The sequence below is a fragment of the Panthera tigris genome, chromosome D2 (genome assembly GCF_018350195.1).
Source record: "Panthera tigris isolate Pti1 chromosome D2, P.tigris_Pti1_mat1.1, whole genome shotgun sequence".
Taxonomy (NCBI): Eukaryota; Metazoa; Chordata; class Mammalia; order Carnivora; family Felidae; genus Panthera; species Panthera tigris.
Genome location: NC_056670.1, coordinates 20398368 through 20417448, shown reverse-complemented (window position 1 = coordinate 20417448; position 19081 = coordinate 20398368). Strand labels below are relative to the sequence as shown.

Sequence of the window (19081 nt, the reverse complement as noted above, 5' to 3'; positions counted from 1 at the left end):
GGATACAGCAAAAGCAGTTCTAAGAGAGAAGTTCATAGTGATAACGTCTATATCAAAAAACAAGAACAATTTCAGATAAATAACCTAACTTTACATTTCAAGAAACTAAAAAAAAAAAAGAACAAATGAAGACCAAAGTTAGTAGCAGGAAGTATAGAATAAAGCAGGAATAAATAAAATACATGCTAAAAGACAATAGAAAGGATCAATGAAACTTGTTCATTGATAAGAAAAACAAAACTGATAAACCTTTAACTAGACTCACCAAGGGAAAAAAAGAGGACACAAATAAGTTAAACCAGAACTTAACAAGGAGATGTTATAACTGATACTATAGAAAAATAAAGGATCCTAAGGGACTATTATGAAAAATTACATGCCAACAAGTTGGACATTCTAGAAGAAATGGATAAATTCCTAGCAATATGTAACTTACCAAGACTGTATCATGAGAAATAGAAAATCTGAACAGAGTGATTATTAGTAAAGAGATTGAATCAGTAATCAAAAACTGCCCAAAAAACAACAGTCCAGGACCAGAACCTTCACTGGTAAATTCTACAAAACAGTCAAAGAAGATTAATACCAATCCTTCTTAAACTCTTCCCAAAAAATGGGAGAGAAGACGTCTAAGTTCATTTCACAAGGTCTGTATTACCCTAATACTAGAACCAAGCAACTATGCCACAAGCAAAGAAAATTACAGACCAATATCCCTAATGAACATAGATACAAAATCCTGAAGAGAATGTTACCACACCAGATTCAACAATACATTACATTACAATACATTAAAATACATACAATACATAAAAAATACATATGCTGTGATTAAGTGGGATTTATTCCAAGGACACAAGGATGGTTCAACACCTACAAATTAATACGGTATACCATATTTACCAAACAAATGATAAAAATCATACGATCATCTCAAAGATGCATAAAAAGTGTTTCACAAAATTTGACATTCATTCATGACAAAATGAACAACTAAGTTGGAACACAGGGAATTTTTCTCAACATAATAAAGGCCATCTATGACAAACCCAAAGCTAACATCATATTCAACAGGGAAAAGATAAAAGCTTTTCCTCTAAGATTGGGAACAAAAGAAGATGCCTACTCTCACCATACTTACTCAAAATAACATTGGACAGCCTATCAAGAGCAATTAGTCAAGAAAAATAAATAAAAGTCACCTAAATTGGAAAGGAGGAAGTGAAACTATCACTATTTTCAGATGGAGTGACATAGAAAATGCTAGACTCTATTAAAAAAAAAGTTAGAACTAAATTCAGTAAACTTGCAGGATGCAAAATCAGTATACATTACATTTCTATACACTAATAACAAGATAGCAGAAAGAGGAAATAAGAAAACAATTAAGCTACAATTGTATCAAAGAAGAATAAAATACCTAAAATGAACTTAATTAAGGTGAAATATCTTATGCTGAATTTTATAAAACATTGATGAAAGAAATTGAAGACACAAATAAATGGAAAGATTTTCTATGTTCATAGATTGAAAGGCTTAATTAAAATTGTTAAAATGTTCATATTCCCCACAGTAATCTGTAGGTTCAATGCAATCCTTATCAAAATTCCAATGGCATTTTTAAAGAAATAGCAGAAATGATCCTCAAATTTGTATGGAACCAAAAAGATCCCAAATAACCAAAGTAATCGTGATAAAGAACATAGCTAGAGACACCACACTCCTGATTTCAAACTACATTTCAAAGCTATAATCATCAAAACAGTATGGTATTGGCACTAATACTGACACAAAGATCAATAGAACAGAATAGAGAGGTCAGAAATAAAACTGCACATATATGTTCAATTAATTTGTGAAAAAGGTTTCAAGAACATACAACAGGAAAATGACAGTTTCACTATCCTATGTCACACAAAAAGTAACTCAAAATGGATTAAATACTTGAATGGAAGATCTGAAACCATAAAACTCTAAATACAACATAGTCAGTAAGCTTCCTGATACTGGTCTTGGTGATGATCTTTCAGATTTGACACTAAAAGCAAAAGTAACAAAAGCAAAAATAAACAAATGGGACTACATCAAACTAAAAAGCTTCTGAACAGCAAAGAAAATCATCATCAACGATATGAAAAAACAAAACCTACTGAATGAAAGGAAAGGTCTGCAAATCATATATCTGATAAGGGGTTAATATTCAAAATATATAAAGAACCCACACAACTTACTAGAAAAAAAATAATCTGATTAAAACTGAGCAGAGGGGCACCTGGATGGCACTGTTGGTGGCAATGTAAATTGGTGCAATCACTATGGAAAACAATATGGAGGTTCCCCCGAAAATTAAAAATAGAAGTACCATATATGATCCAGCAGTTTCACTTCTGGTAGTTTATCTGAAGAAAAAGGTTAATTCAAAAGGATATTGCACCTCCATGTTCATTTCAGCATTATTTATGACAGCTAAGACATGGAAATAATCCAATAAATAAACAAAATGTGATATATATATATATATATACATATATATATGTATATATATATGAATAATTACTCAGACAAAAAAAAAATAATGAAATCTTGCCATTGGTGAGAACATGGATGGACCTTAAGGGCATTACACTAAGTGAAATAAGTCAGACACAGAAAGACAAATGACATATGTATAATCAAAAAAAAAAAAAATGAGCTGGTGGTTTCCTGAGGCAGTGGGGTGGAATGGAGTGGGGTGGAAAAATGGGTGAAGGGGGTGAAAAAGTATACATTTCCAGTTACAAAATGAGTAAGTCATGGAATAGAATGTTCATCATGGTGACCATACTTAATACTACTATACTGCATATTTGAAAGTAGCATGAGTGTGGATCTTGAAGTTTCTCATCAGGAGAAAAACATGTATAACTATGTAGGTGATGAATGTTAACTGGACTTACTGTGGCCATCATTTTGCAATATATACAAATATCAAATCATTACCTTGAATAACTGAAACTAATATAGTGTTATGCCAATTATATCTTAATAAAAAATATGTTTCAGAAATGTTTTTGATGCTAAAGAAAGAGTATATAGGGACGCCTGGGTGGCTCAGTCAGTTGTGTCTGATTTCAACTCAGGTCATGTTCTCATGGTCCACAGTTTGAGCCCCACGTTGGGCTCTGTGCTGACAGCTCAGAGCCTGGAGCCTGCTTTGAATTCTGTGTCTCCCTCATTCTCTGCCCCGCCCCCATTCATGCTCTATCTCTGTCACTCAAAAATGAATAAACATTAAATAAAGAGTATATAATTATGTGATATAATAATATCCACCCCTGAATGTTGGGTGGATTCATTTATTACAGATATGGCTTGTTGTACAAAGCAAGATGTGTAAAAATAGAATAAAAATTTGTTGTTAAAAGTTTTTTGATCTTGTGCCCCTATATAAAAAAATGTTGAGAATGTATATAATATAATTGCAGTCAACTCTTTAGAAATTATATATACATACAACCTTACTGATATGTTATGAGCATTATATACTGGAAAAATAAAAACATAAAATATATATTTTAAAATAATTTATTTTTACTTATTAGTAAAAGATATATATGAATATGTGATTTTATTTTTGATAATCTTGGCTTAATATTTTGTGATATAGCAGTTCAAACAACCAGCTCTGAATTTGATCTAGATATCTTGTTTTAAGGGTGTCACATAGGAAAAGATATCACAATAGAATACGTATATCAGAATGGAAAAAGTACACCAATACGTGTCTTACGAAACACTAATATTTTTCATTTCTTTTAATTACTATTTTTTAATATGAAATTTATTGTCAAATTGGTTTCTATACAATACCCAGTGCTCATCCCAACTCATTTTTTTAAGTTAATTCATTTATTTTGAGAAAGAGAGAGAGAGAGAGAGAGCAGGAGTGGGATAGGGGCAGAGAGAGAGGGGGAGAGAATTCCAAGCAGGCTCAATGCCAACATAGCACAGAGCCCAAGGCAGAGTTTGAACCCACAAACAGTGAGATCATGACCTGAGCCAAAATTAAGAGTCAGACACTTAACTGACTGAGTCACCCAGGCACCCAATACTAATATTTTTCATTTCTCAATTCCATATACCAATTATATAAAGGTATCTCCAGCACATTCAGTATACATGATAGTTTGATATACCTGAAATTAATCCGTCTATATATATAAGATTAAGCATTTTTTTCTTATATTAGCTGAGATAAAAATAAACATTAATAGAAGTTCTATTACTCTGGGGTTCATACACAATATACCCATGGTATTTACATAAAACTTTTGAAAGTTCTTACATTATAAAAGTAAAGTGCATAATTTCCCCCCAAAAAAGTAGTACAGTACAACAGAAAAATGAAAATCAGCCATGTGCAGACCCTCAGTGATAATACAAGACAATAAAAATTTTAAAAGCAATTAAAATGAATTCTGGTACCAAAATAAATTATGATACCTTATACTGTTAGTATAATAACATTACCTCGTGCAAACATTTTACAAAACTACATTGTAATCTGACAAAAACAATTCTGGGTAAAATTTTTTTTTCCTTTCTCTTTTCTTACACTATCACACCTAGCTTTCTTAAGAGTCACGTTTTACTTAAAAACAGTGCTTTTGGGGCGCCTGGGTGGCTCAGTCGGTTGAGCCTCCGACTTCAGCTCAGGTCATGATCTCGCAGTCTGTGAGTGTGAGTTCGAGCCCCGCGTCGGGCTCTGTGCTGACAGCTCAGGAGCCTGGAGCCTGTTTCAGATTCTGTGTCTCCCTCTCTCTCTGCCCCTCCCCTGCTCATGCTCTGTCTCTCTGGCAAAAATAAATAAACATTTAAAAAAATTTAAAAAAATTAAAATTAAAAAAATTAAAAACAGTGCTTTTAACATTTCATAAGAGATTTGTGTGCTCAAAGAAAAGAAATACAGAAATGTTGACTACAGAAAAGCTGGACAAGCTTTGCAAACTCCTAGGTAAATGATACAAGTACAGCATTTTGAGTGCTTTTGAAATTTGTCAGCACAATTACAATTTAGCTACCTTTGAAATTACCTACAAATAGATGAAGCTAAAAATATCTGAATTTCCAGTGTCTAATATATACTTTCATAGATAAAATTTTCATAGACAATTTAAGAAACCATGATTCAAGACAATTTAGTTTATATTACATTTCAGTGCCATTTTGCCTTTCTGTCAAATTCTTCTGAAGGAAACAATTATAAGAAACTAGAGAAACGACAGAGAAACCCTATTGTAGAGAAAATAATTATTCTTTGATTAATGTGTTTTGTGAGTTTAGATTTCATGTCAGGCTTAAAGGATAGCATTTCTGTGTTTTAAAGTGCAATGAAAATAAGTAAATAAAACACACACACATACATTATTTGTGCTAAATAGCATCATGCATGTATCCAGGGAAATATATTTAAGATTTTCATTAAAATATTAATACATTATAATGAAACCAAGAGGATTTTGTATGTTAGATAGCTAAAGTTGTAAAGTATTAATAATACAGGCAAAAAGCTGGAAAAAATATTCTAATTATTAGAAGTACAGTGAAGAAAAAGTTCATTGTTGACCATACGAAGCTTTTGAAATATTTGTGAAGCTCTCAGAAATATTCATACAGATGAAGATACACTTTTAAAATACATGGTGCAGAATAAAAATTCTGGTAGAGGTGGTTAGATTGTTTTTGGAATATTTATCACTATTTCGACCTTGAATTTTATCACTGTAAACTGTGTAACTAGAATTTAAATGAGGAAAGCTTTTAGCAAAACAAGTAGCATAAACAGCAAATCCCAGAGCCATCATTCTTTAGTGATTATGTTTTCTTTTTTTTTTTAATCACTAAAAAAACAACCAAAAAAGGTATATCTAGCTTCATGGAAATTAATATTGGATACAGTGAATTGTAACAGAAAAGAACAATATATAAATATTCTCAACCCTCAGCCTATCACAGTTTGAAAAAGTTATACAAAAATTATATTTATTAAAATGTCAGGCTTATCTAAGTTTAAACACAAAGAATCAGCCAAAAAAAATTAAGTGTAAGAAAGACCATGTTCTATTTAGGCTAGCCATTCAATAAAAACCCTAGAGAACATTAAAATTAGTGGATTCAAAGTCAAAAGAAAATCTTAGAAATATACATTCAGTATGAAAGCCTTAGAAATACCTTTGGTGAAAATTTTAGTTTATATTTGGGCTCCAGTGTCATTATTTTTCTGCTAATTTGAATTCCCAACAGTTAATTTATTTTATGCACTATAGCCTATGTTGCCAAAGAGGGAAAAATTAATCCAGTACATTTCCACAGTAAACACAGAAAATCATACACTTATTCCCTTTCCAGTCAAAATAAGGGGAAATCTATCAAGTACAGAGTTTAGGCCAATTGTGTTTCTTCCATGTCAACTGCCTGAAATAACCACACCCAAGCCAAATTCAATTATGTCAAAAGTAATTAATTTTCAAATGCTCCTTTTAGACCTCACATAAAAGACACCAGCATTCAAATTTACTTATTCTACTGAGCAGTTGAACAATTTGACATGGACCCAAAGATTGACTACAGGGTGAAGTAAAGAAAACCTAATAAAGGACAAATAAGAGGAACAGAAAACCATCTTGAAAAGGACTACCAAACTTTCATCTTTGTCCTCAAACTCCCTGCCTATGAGACACAGATGGACATTTCTAACAGCCTTCTGGTCATCTCCATCTAGGTATTACACAGGCAACCTAAGTTGTCCAGAAAAAGCTTTATTTAATAGCTTGTTATTAAGGCTACTACTTCACATTTCTTCCAACTAACAAACTACTTTATTTACTGGTATCAAAATACATCAAATCTCCCAATTTAGCAAATTTAGTCATCACCAACAGCTCCTTTTTTATATCTCTCACTTCCAGTTTAATCACAGCCAACAGATTTTTACTTAGGCGTATTAAATCTTGCATTTTTGACATTGTAACAAATATGTTAAATTAGTAAACTGTTATCAAAAAACTGGAATAAAACATTGGTACATGTCTGAAAATGCAGAGATAAATCCTTCCAATTTAACTGAATGAGAATATGAATGTGGCAGATCTTTCCACTTACTTTTGTAGAAGTTTCTCAAACAGATAAATTTAAGAATGCTAAAACAACACACAATGAGGAAGAAAATGTTAATGTCTAAATCAGGTTTTTAACACATCATCAACTAAATTGTCAGAAATATTGAGACACCTCTATTAAGGAGTAGAGATAAAATTTTTTAAATCTCAGGAATGGTAGCTCCCGTAAAAGCTATTGCCAACTTTATTAAGTAGTAATTGTTTATTAATAAGAACTGGATATTAAGATATTTCAAAATAGTTTTAAGTAATCTCATATAGGCCATGGTTTAAATTGAAGGAGTTTCTTTCTGAGCTAATTATAATGCTATGAATAAAAAATTTCAAAATTTATCTTTCATACCAAACTTAGGTGACTATCCTGAAAAAAGATATGTTTCAAAAAAAACAAGAAATACTCTGAGGAGAATGCTGGTGCTATTTTGATTGTGATTGCTTTGAATGTGTATATTACGCACACATACACACACACACACACAATGGAATACTACTTGGCAATGAGAAAAATGAAATCTTCCCATTTAAAACAACATGGATGGAGCTGAAGGGTATTATGCTAAGTAAAGTAAGTCAGTCAAAGAAAGACAAATATCATATGTTCTCACTCATATGTGGAATTTGAGAAACTTAACAGAAGACCATGGGGGAAGGGAAGGAAAAAAAATTAGTTACAAACTGAGAGGGAGTCAAACCATAAGACTTTAAAAAAATTTTTTTAATGTTTATTTATTTATATTGAGAGAGAGAGAGAGACACAGAGAGCATTAGTGGGGGAGGGGCAGAGAGTGAGGAGAGAGAATCCTAGGCAGGCTCCACGACGTCAGCACAGAGCCCGAGGTGGGGCTTGAAGTCACAAAACTGTGAGATCATGACCTAAGCCAATATTAAAAGTCAGATGCTTAACTGACTGAGCCACCAAGGCGCCCCAAACCATAAGAGACACTTAAATAAGAGAACAAACTGACGAATGGGAGAGGCATAGGTGATGGGGCATGGAAGAGGGCACTTGTTGGGATGAGCACTGGGTGTTGTATGTTAAGTGATGAATCATGGGAATCTACTCCCAAAGCCAAGAGCACACTGTATACTCCATATGTTAGCTAACTTGACAATACATTATATCTAAAAAAACAAAATAAAACAAAAATGAATTTTAAAAATAAAAAAGAAACAATACTTTATTAATTTAAAAACACTTTAATAAAAATTAAAAATAGAAACACCACACAATCTAGAAATTCCACTATTAGCTATTTACCCAAGGAAATCAAAAGCAGTAACAAAGATATACATATGCACACCTATGTTTATTTTACCATTATTTACAATAGCCAAGATATGGAAGCCTATACAATGGAGTATTACTCAGCCATAAAAAAGAATGAGATCTTGCCATTTGCTACAACATGGATATAATTAATGCTCAGTGAAATAAATCAAAGAAAGGCAAATACAATATGACTTCACTTATATGCGGAATTAAAAAATAAATGAATAAACAAAAAGCAGAAACAAAATACAGAGAACTGATAGTTGCCATAGGAGAGGAGGGTATAGGGATGTGTAAAATGGGTAAAGGGAAGTGGGAGGTACAGGCTTCCAGTTATGGAATGAATAAGTCATGGGGATGAAACCTACAGCAAAGAGCATAGATATAGTCAGTGGTATTATAATAGCGTTGAATAGTGACAGATGGTACCTACACTTGTGGTGAGCATAGCATAAAGTACACAGTTTTGGAATCACTATGCTGTATACCTGAAACTAATGTAACATTATATATCAACTATACTTCAATAAATATAGGAAAAAAAAGTTTGATAAACATCTTTCAAATATAATGAGAAAACTAATTTGATTATTGAGGTCTTTAATAAGCTGAAGAAGCTCAATTTGATAATAGTCACAATGTTACCGAGCTTATAAATGCAGATGAATTGTCAGTAATGAAACTGATCCTTACAGTTAAGATTAATCATGCAAGTAAAATAAATTTAACTCTTCTGAAATTTTAAGAGATCAGCACAAAGGTATAAGCTTTTAAAAAAAATGTTACCAAAAATATTTCAGAATATTATAAGATACATTATTTTCTCACTGAACAATGAAAAAATGAACTGACGAACAGATTCCATCACCTCCCTCCAAAAGGACTATTTACTCTTTGATTCAACTCTGAAAAAAAAACAAATTACTATTTCTATTTAGTCTGGATCAATTTATTTGAAGACTATCTTGAGAAAGCAAAATGAGTTTATAAACATTAGCATTTGTCACTACTTATTTCTATGAGGTAGAATTTCCTACGCATAATACAATAAAAATAAAATACTTAAGTGGATATTGAGGCCAATATAAAATAGCAACTTCCATGTATAACTGCTAATTTTCATTTCTTACTGTATCCACTTATTGACTTTATTGGGAAAATGCTGTTAAGTTTGAAATTACAGGATAAATATATACTAATTAAAAGCTACTTTTACTTGTTGGAGTTCTGCAAAATGTTAAAAAAAAAGGTTCTCTAAAAATTACAAGCTTTGAAATTTATTAACAAGATTTCAGACAAGATAAATTCAAACTCCTAACCATGGCATAATCTAGGTAGCCTTAACTAGTTTTCAGCTTATTTTCTCATAACAAACACTTCTTTTTTCCATCAATACCAAATGTTATATATTGCTAGAACATACATGATTTTACACCTTTATATATGCTCTTATCTCTATCAGAAATGCCCTTATTCCACTTCTCCTGGAAAATTTTTATTTTTATTTTAATATCCAGAAAAAATTTTTTGCTTCCTCTGTGAAGCCATCTGAGACACTCAAGACAGAATTACCTACTTTCTCCTCTACACTCTATTATAGTATCATCACGTTATTATATTTATCTATTTAAACTTATTGTCTCCCTAAATGCCAGTGAATCCTTTAAATGCAGGATCCAAGTTATATTCATTTTTGGATCCTTTTTTTTTTCTGTTCTTAACACAGATACTAAAGTTGGAGTACATGTACAAATAAACAGTAAAAATTACATGTAAATAAAAGAACAAAAGGAAGCAAACTGGTTAAGTTTAGTGCCTAAAAATTAATCGAACAAGAATAGAATGGCACTGTCCTCAAGCTATTATACTCAAAGTACGGCCTGTAAACTACTTACCAGGCTCTGATGAGATAAAAAAAAATTAGGATTAAATATTTGGAAACTTTAATAGGAATTTGACAGAGATTTTCATATCTGTTGAATCTTTTTTTTGGACTTTAAATTTTACTTTTCTAATAATTACTTTTATTATATTTTTATAAAGTATCATTCAGTGATAGATTGAATATTGAAAATAAAAACCAAAATACAGATTTAGAAGCACTACATTAGACTATGAAAGACATAAAGAGGAGTAACACCTTGACATTTTTCAATGAGAATTTGGTTTACAAGGAAGAATATGATGTACACACAACTGTTGTAGTAGTACACATCATAACTATCCATACTTCTCAAAGTCCACATCATTATCTTTGACACTCTAAAACCTATCTATTGATAGAATTGTTAAGTGTACCTGGAAATATTAATGCATAACTAGTATTTCTTTCTAAAGTTATTTATACGAGGACTAGATTTTAACTTAAAATTAGGGCTTGCTTCTTTCACTGCCTATCAGACCCAATGGCATAGATCACTACCCATTTTGATTGACTCCATACAGAGCTAGCCAGCTTTCTACTGCTCTCTGCCTGACCCCAGTAACATATAAAATCAAAATGATTATACAATTTTTTTCAGAAATTCTTCTTTCAATATTTTCATTCCTGCCAAGAAAGATTAATTTATTTTCTCAATACTCTACATTAGGAGTTGGCAAACGTTTCCTCTAAAGGACCAGATAATAAGTATTTTAAGGCTTGTAAGTTATATGGTCTATTGTCATAGCTACCTCGCCTTTCTAGCAAGAAAGCAGCCACAGACAACATCTAAACAAATGGGCATGGCTATGTTCCAATTAAATTTTACTTACAAAACCTGGCAGCAGGTGTTCAATTTGGACCAAGAACTGTAACTTGCTGATGCCTCTTCTATATCATAGGTATAACTTCAAAATCAATCATTAAGAACCTATCATATAATAATATTAAAAAATTGTCATTCTTGTTGCATTATCAGCTTTTAAAATTTTAAATACTGACAGATTCACCATCATTCAAGCTAGAAAAGAAAAGACACTGTTTTTCAAGAAAATCACATTAAAGATATTGAAAAAAAATGTTTGTGCTTTATCTTTAATGGCACATGTCTAGGGAAGCTACAAGCCTTTTATACTATTATCAGATAGCAACACTCTCACAGGCTACAGAAAACAAAAGGATTTATTTATAATATTTGCTACAACCGCTAAATAAACAGCATATAAGCAAAATTCTTCACAAAGAAGCCCTTTTAAAATGAACCACAATCTTGGTGCGAATAGTTGTAAACACACAAAACTATGATTCAGAGTATGATGCTTTTTGTTCAACTCACATAGATGTGTAGGAACTTCAAAAATGCAGAGCTCTTGACTACATTTTTAACAAACCTGGAATGTAGATTTATTTCATCTTTAGGTTTCAAAGCTGACCTTCTCCAACATGTAATCACTCCTTTCCTTTAAGGGGTGAGACACAAAGCTGATTAGAGGTCACTCTAAAACTGAAGTCAAATCCTAATCTTGCCTTGTCCACGTAAATTCTAGTCTCCCCTGGTGGAATATATAGTTCTATGAACAATTCTCTTTCTCCTTCTAGAACTGTTTTCCTCAGAACATAAGAGGAATTACTAAATGTTTAAGTTTCCAAGGAAATCGCTTACTGTTAGATTCTAAATGTCTTAACATAAATGTTCTTTTCCCTTTTATGTTCAATATCTCTGAAAAGTCTTCTATGACTTCAAAACTACCTTTAGATGACTCAAAAATCTCTATTTCACAATCCTCTATAAAGTATCAAGTGGCTAATTTTTATCTAGTAATAGGTATCAAAATACTATCAATGGATTATGGGTGGCCCTTTGAAGAGTGAGAATCAAGCAAAATAAGAGACTAAAAAGAAAGTAGGTGGGTTCTCTTGTGGGCATCCATGTTGAAACATGCAGTATATAATACTGCTCTGAGAATATGATTTCTGTGAGAGGAAAGTGCCCCTGAAAAAGGGATTAGGATATATTTGGATGTCCACGGAGATCTAAAATTTGAGGTCTAAAAAACTGTCATCATGATGTCTAAATATTATTTCCTTTCTCCTTTGTTCCCTGTCAATGATTCTTCTGATTTCCCAGACTTAAAATCCTTAAATTACTCCTTATCACTTTTCATTTTGCTTGAAAATTCAATCACAAAGCTTATAATTATTTTTGCATTTATTTTACACCCTTGCCATTCACTATCCTTCCATAAGGATGCTGCCTATTTTTCCTGTTGAGAATTCTTCAATATTTCTATACATTTCTATTAGAAATCTTCCACAAATACTGATTGTACTTCTCAAATGTATGTATATAAAATACAGCTTGCTTAATAATAATACAGTTTATCTACTGTGTAATAATAAAATTATGTTTAAAAATGTTAATGAGGCAAATGCTTTCAACCAGTAAAAACAGATTTTAACAGTAAATAGATTCTTATAGAAAAATTTAACAGAAATAGAAAACAAACCCAAAAAAGAGGAAAATGCTGTAAGGAAAAACTAAAATTATGCATTTACTAAGGGCAGAGAAGAAAAACCAGAAACCTGAAGGATTATCCTTACTGTAGTAATTGATGCAACTGCTGTTTTTCTGAAGCCCCGGATAATATATACAAATAATCAATAAACTCTACTTACATAAGTTAAGGAAAAAATCAAGATTGGGCCTAAATGAGGGGGAAACAGCAGTGAAAAACTAAGTGACTTAGAAGTTGTCTAGGTAGCGTTCTATAGAGTGAAATTCTGACTGCCTTACCTAGGCAACAAAGCAAGTTGCCAGTATTACTACTTATAACATATCAGTTATTCTACCACTGGAGGGAGTCTGGTCACATATCCTTTGATGTGACTTTTTTTACTCTCATAACTTCCTTGTTTTCTCTGGGAATGAATTAGAACCCCTACCAAGAATATGAATTGGTTTAACAATCTGATGACTTTCAAGCTTTCTGTTTTAGTTTTTATTTTATTTTTGTTATGTTCCATGTTCACTAATTAAAAATTTACAGCATCTCTATAGTCATATCTGGGTCAAAGAAATGAATCCAGAGATCTCATGTGCTGGTACATATGCATCCTTAGAAAAATAATCATAAAGAAAAAAATGTTAAATCAAGAACAGAGAAGGGCTCTGATACAAATACCTACTCAAAGCAGATATCAAGGTCACAAAGCACGTGAAATGCAGCAAACAGCAGGTTTGAAGTAGAAGCTAAAAGAGCTTTTAGGATTAAGGCTGACAAGGATATTACTGATAGGATAGAAAAATATAAGCAAATGAGAGTACTGTAACTGTGGTTTTAAAATTAACTATCCTTTTAAAATTCAGAGTTTGCAGTTTCCACTGTCTACTCCTAAAGTTGAAGTGGCATAAGAAGGATTTACTAAGTAAATAAAACACTAATAAAATGAAAAACAACAAAGATCTAAACACTGGACCTAAATAAATAAATAGATAGATAGATAGATAACAGTAGTTCAACTCAAGAAGTTATGTGAAGAATAGTCCATTTACAATAATAATTACTCTCTATTTTGTGTCAAGAATTTTGAGAAATGATATGAAATATTTCATTTAATTATTTTAACAATCCTACAGGATTGACATTATTATACTCATTTTACATGAGAGAGCTTAAAGCTAAAAACAAGTAATTTGCCTAAGGTAATATATCTGTCAAGAGCCAATACTCTGTCAGAGGTCCATCTGATTCTAAAATGGTATTGTCACTATGGTATATGAAGGTCAATGAGACTGAACAATGACTACCTTATGTTCTTGTACTATTAAAGGTAACAGTTATAAGTACTCTTCCTAGATGTCTGCTTCAGAAAATGTCATTACAGATTATCTAATACAGCACTGTATTAACTATTAAGCATTTCTGTGTTATTTTGTTTCCAAAGTTAAAATTTGTTTAATTCACATGTCAATTGCATAAATAAGTCATAGCTTATTTTTAATTTAAATAGATATAAGTAAAAATTAAAAGGAATTTACCTTTTTAAATATGTAAAAAAGAGAAAACCTTTTTTTTCCTTTCCTTCACAAAACTATTGTCAGACACAAAGACATAGAAATCTGTCAGGTTCTCTCTGTGCAATTTCCTTAAAATGTACTCCTTTGCTGAGTAGCATCATAAACTCCATAAATCATATCTAGGCAGTCAGAAAATAATCATGGAAATAACACTTGTTAAACCTAGGAAAGCTTGGGGGTGGATTTAAGTGCTATAGAACAAATTAATTTTGTGTTTTCTTCCTTACTATTATAACAAGAGTGCAGGAAGCTTGAATGCATAAAACAACATATATATAATAAATCTTTCCCTTTCAGCAAGGAAAGAAAGTTTATATATGTGTGTGTGTGTGTGTGTGTGTGTGTACGCACACATATATATGCATAATTTTTAAAAAATGAAGAGTAGAAGTAATGTAGAATTCTATGCATGAAGCTGGGGGCTGTTCTGTCTTATCACAAGTCAACTAAGGTCTCAAGTATCCATGTGAAGAAACAAACTGGAAATGGGTTCCCATATTATCGATGCTTCCCGTTGAGTAAATGTTTTTGTTTTTTTTTTCCCTTCAATTTCTTTGGAAAATCCACAATTAATGTATATCAACTGGAGGATACTTCAGCACAGCAGAGATGGAGGAACAGAAACACTCTCCTACTTGCAACAGAGATTCTAGAAAGTACTAGATCTACAGCACATCTTCAGAGGTTTCCTAATAGAAGTCTATTCAGAATCATCATTTTGAACTACAGGTAACATCTAGACAGGGACCATGTACTAGCACACATGCCTAGGATAAAAGTACACATGAAATAACGTGTGTGTAGAAGAACCTCCCTATTGCTTAATTTAAAAACCCAATTATATGACTGCTTGGATTCTATTCCATATTCTTCCAACTGTTAGATAGTTGGAGAAACTATGGAAAAAAAGAAAACATTGTAAATTATTGCAAATTATATAAACAGATTAATTTATAAGAAATAGCAAGTGAAAGAAAAAACATACAAGAGCCAAGGAAACAGAAGAAAGACATACAGTTCACCAGCAGTTATAACTCTTAGTTGGCCAAATATGCAAAACACTATAAAATTAAAAAATCTATAAGTGGAGAGAGTAAAAGGAAATATATATTTAACAATACTATATTTTCTCCTATTCTATTTCATTCCACTTCCAAGAAATTAATGTTATGCTCATTTTTTCCCATCTGTGAATAGAATAGAAAAAAGTAAAGAGCAAATAAGACAAATGTATATCTGTGATTGTAAAATTATGAAAATTTATCACTTATTATATACTTAAGCATTTAACAGATCTTCTGCCACATCCTAATCTTTCTGTTATATATTTACAAAAGTAAAATAATGACACCTGAGAGAAAGTGAAAGGAAGTAAAGGGAGTAAATAGTACCTAGCTGAAATTTTCTCAATATAAAATTTGACAAATAAGGTCTGTTTGACAAACTTAATGCAACGTTTTTTAATTTTTCTGCCATAAAAAACTATATATTTTGGAACTGACATGTAGTGTCACAAAATAAAGTTAGGCATTTAGTAACATCTCTACATAAGCTATTCCCAGTTTTTTACACATCTTTTAATAGAAGAGTTAGCTCTTTGTATTTGTTGATATAACATATTTAATAAAAATGAAACCCTATTCATTTAATCTATGTTGAATTATTAGAAGCCTGTAAATAAGTAATTTTCATAGATACTGCTTAGTGCTAGCACTCCCCAATTAAATGTTACATAATTTGTTCATTTTGCAGGATTCATAAATATGAACTGAAACAACTAAAAAACTATTACCAAAATAAAATAGAAGAGACCACAGTAAATGTAGCACTAGTTTCTGTACTCTACATTACTAACTTTGTAAACTTCATAAAAAAGAAAAACAACTTTATTTTCTCCATTATCTCTGAAACATGTGGCAAATCCAATTTTAAGTATTAAGATTACTGTGTTCTTGAGGGACAATTATGAATTGCTTATTTCCAATAACTACAGTAATAAGCTTTTGATAAATCATTGAAATAAATGAAAATGAAATCTATTTTGGTTTTCTACCAAACCAATCTAGGAAAAACATTTACAATGGTTAACACCAGAAAAAGTCACTTCACAAAAGCATAAACTAAAACCAATACAATTTCTTATGTGGTATACTAAAAATAATCTCTATAGTCTAATAATGCAAGTTTATATGTGGAATGCCAAAATGATTACTTCTGTTTAGATGTCATAAATATGTGCAGCTATTACGACGGTGACCTAAGAATAAAGAAATTATGAACGGCTTTTGCAAGAGTATTTATTTATCCATACTACACCTTTTTCAGAAATTATTTCAAAGTGGCTTTGGCTTCAAAGGGCAATTATTGTGTCCCAAATTTATTAATAAAAAGAAATTCCGTGTTCAGTTGACCTAGACTGTATACCAATGCCAAACCAAGTTATCATTTAAATGACTTTGAAACAAGACCTCTGCTCTCTATTTGGATTACATACTGATAAATTTTATGACTTTGTTGTCACCACATGAGTATCTCTACATAATCTTGACCAAAAAAAAATATTTTTAAATCATCGTCTGCATACATTGTTAACGGATTCCATTTATAGCCAAAAAGTGTTTAGGGTCATCTTGACAACATGTAAATTGTTTTTCCTTTGTCAGATGTCCAATTTTACAATTATTTGGTCAATGACTAATCAGATGAGTTTTTTTACAAATGAAGTTTTGTTCCCCAGACGGACTCTTCAACTACTCAAAATAACACAGAAGCTACCCATATTGAACACAGTACTAGCTTATCTCTTTAACGCTTAAACCTGTGTTCAATCACTTCCTTCGGAGACTGCAACTTTAACAATAGAATAAGCTACATAATATCAAGACACAATGGTGAGTACTCGCCACATATTCTGTACCACAGCAGATATATTATGCCACTTCACAGATTTTTGAGTTTCTGAATCACAGCCCCAAACCACGAAGCTTGTGGCTGTCCTTGGTGCTGAAACGCACTTTTTCCCCGCGCCCCTTCACTGAAAAAACCGTCATCCCAATCCCTATTTGAGAGCATAAAAAGACTCCTGAATTTGGGAGGTGGGGGTCTGAAGATGAGAGGTTTAAAAAGAAAATGATAAGTTTCTGGGCTGAAAATGCTAACTAGCATGTGCAGGTGGAGAGGGGAAGGAAGGGGTGCTAGAAACATCCAGAGGGCATTTTTCCTACGGTTCCGGTAGACCCTGGAAACCCGGACTGCGGCACGATCGGAAACGCCTCGTCCCGGGCAGGAACGGCGGGCGGGAACGGCGCCCTCGCCCGGGCAGCTCCTCGGCGCTGGGCCAGGCGGGCGAAGACGGCGAGGGGCGCCGCGGCTGGAGACTACGGCGACTTTCCGCGCTAACGCAAGAGCCCTGGGGTCCTTTTGTTTCTACTGTCTGAGGAGAGGGCGGATGAGCGGAGGGGAGCCCCACCTGTATTTATTTGTACGGGGGAACAACAAAAGACCGTGAAGCCCGGGCGAGCAGGGTCAGCAGAGCCGGGGCGGCCGCGGCGCCTAGGCGCGGGCTCGGCCCCTTTCCTCACAGCCCCCGTCGCTCTTACCGTCCCGGTCGCACAGCTGAATGGCCTCCAGGCTGAGGTTTTTGATCACCTCCTCACAGGGGCTGGTGGGGCTGTTGAGGGTATGATCCAGGCGCGGCACCTCCATTTTCCCAACTCCCTTCTCAAGCCCGCCTGCTTCGTATCCAGGCTCTCTCGACGGACCGGGTGGGAGAGAAGGGCGGGAAAGGGAAGGGGAGTGTCGGAAAGAGGGGAGGAGGCCTGGGACGCGGCTCCGGAGGGGCGAGGCTGAGCTTCCGGGCTAGAGAGCCGCGGCCGAGGCGACGGCCGTGGCAGGAGCTCCGGAGAGTGCGCGGCTCGAAGAGACTGAGAGGGACCCGGCGCGAGGGCGAGAGGAGCGCGCTCCCGGCGGGGAGGAGACGCGTCGCGCGGGGAACGTGAAGGCGCGGCGCGCGCACGCGCGTGAGAGGACGCGCCCACCTGCTGGCGCGCGGCGCTCCTCCTTCCTGCGCCCCCCCTTCCCCCGCCCTTCCACGCGCACGCGCCCCCTGCTGCCCTAGCTCCTCAGCCCCGGCAATCCCCTGAGCTAGGTGAACTCGCGGGAACTGCGGGATGCTGGGGGTGCGTCATGCTGGACTCGCCCTCTCTCCTGGTGAGGTTGATTTAGCTTCTTTTCCCTCGTCAGTGTCAGTCGTATCCAGGTTGGCACTGGGGCGTCTGGCACTGGGGAGGTGAGAGGGAGCAGACTGGTTGTTTTGAAGGACTGGAAAAATATGCGTCCAGACCCTTTGTATACGGGTTCGCGGAGCCAGAAGGCTGCCTTCTCCGTTCAAAGTCCTGGGCTACTCCCCACCCAGCCCCCACCTGCTCAGCCGAGCATTCCTCAGGAACAGCTGCTTCCGTGTGAGAGATGTGTGGATTAACTGAGGACTGGCAGGGTTTATGGACAGAATTTTGGTCATCTTGAAGGAGGGGCAAACAGGAATTCAAAACTGCCAGAAAGGTGAGGGAATGAGATGTCAGCCAGCCGGCTGGAAAGGCAGCACGTGTGCTTCAGGACTGACAGCCACTAATCTTTCAGCCTTCGCAGTCTAGCTT

General features: G+C 34.1%; 1 protein-coding gene across 6 annotated transcripts in view; it reads right to left on the bottom strand.

Annotated features, from left to right (window-relative positions):
• PHYHIPL (phytanoyl-CoA 2-hydroxylase interacting protein like) overlaps nt 1-18377 on the bottom strand; it is an 87089-nt gene extending 68712 nt beyond the window's left edge. The window contains exons 1-2 of one of the 6 annotated variants that reach the window (XM_042961028.1): nt 18026-18110; nt 11182-11279 (exon numbers count right to left, since the gene is read on the bottom strand). Coding sequence is in view for 1 of the 6 variants with exons in the window: in XM_042961025.1 (XP_042816959.1) it covers nt 18026-18131 (106 nt within the window). In the remaining 5 variants the exon portion in view is untranslated. Of the gene's footprint in view, nt 1-11181; nt 11280-11684; nt 11900-18025 lie in introns of those variants that run through there. The other 5 variants (XM_042961027.1, XM_042961026.1, XM_042961025.1 and 2 more) reach the window with 5 other exon arrangements.
• Between the last annotated feature and the right edge of the window lie 704 nt (nt 18378-19081).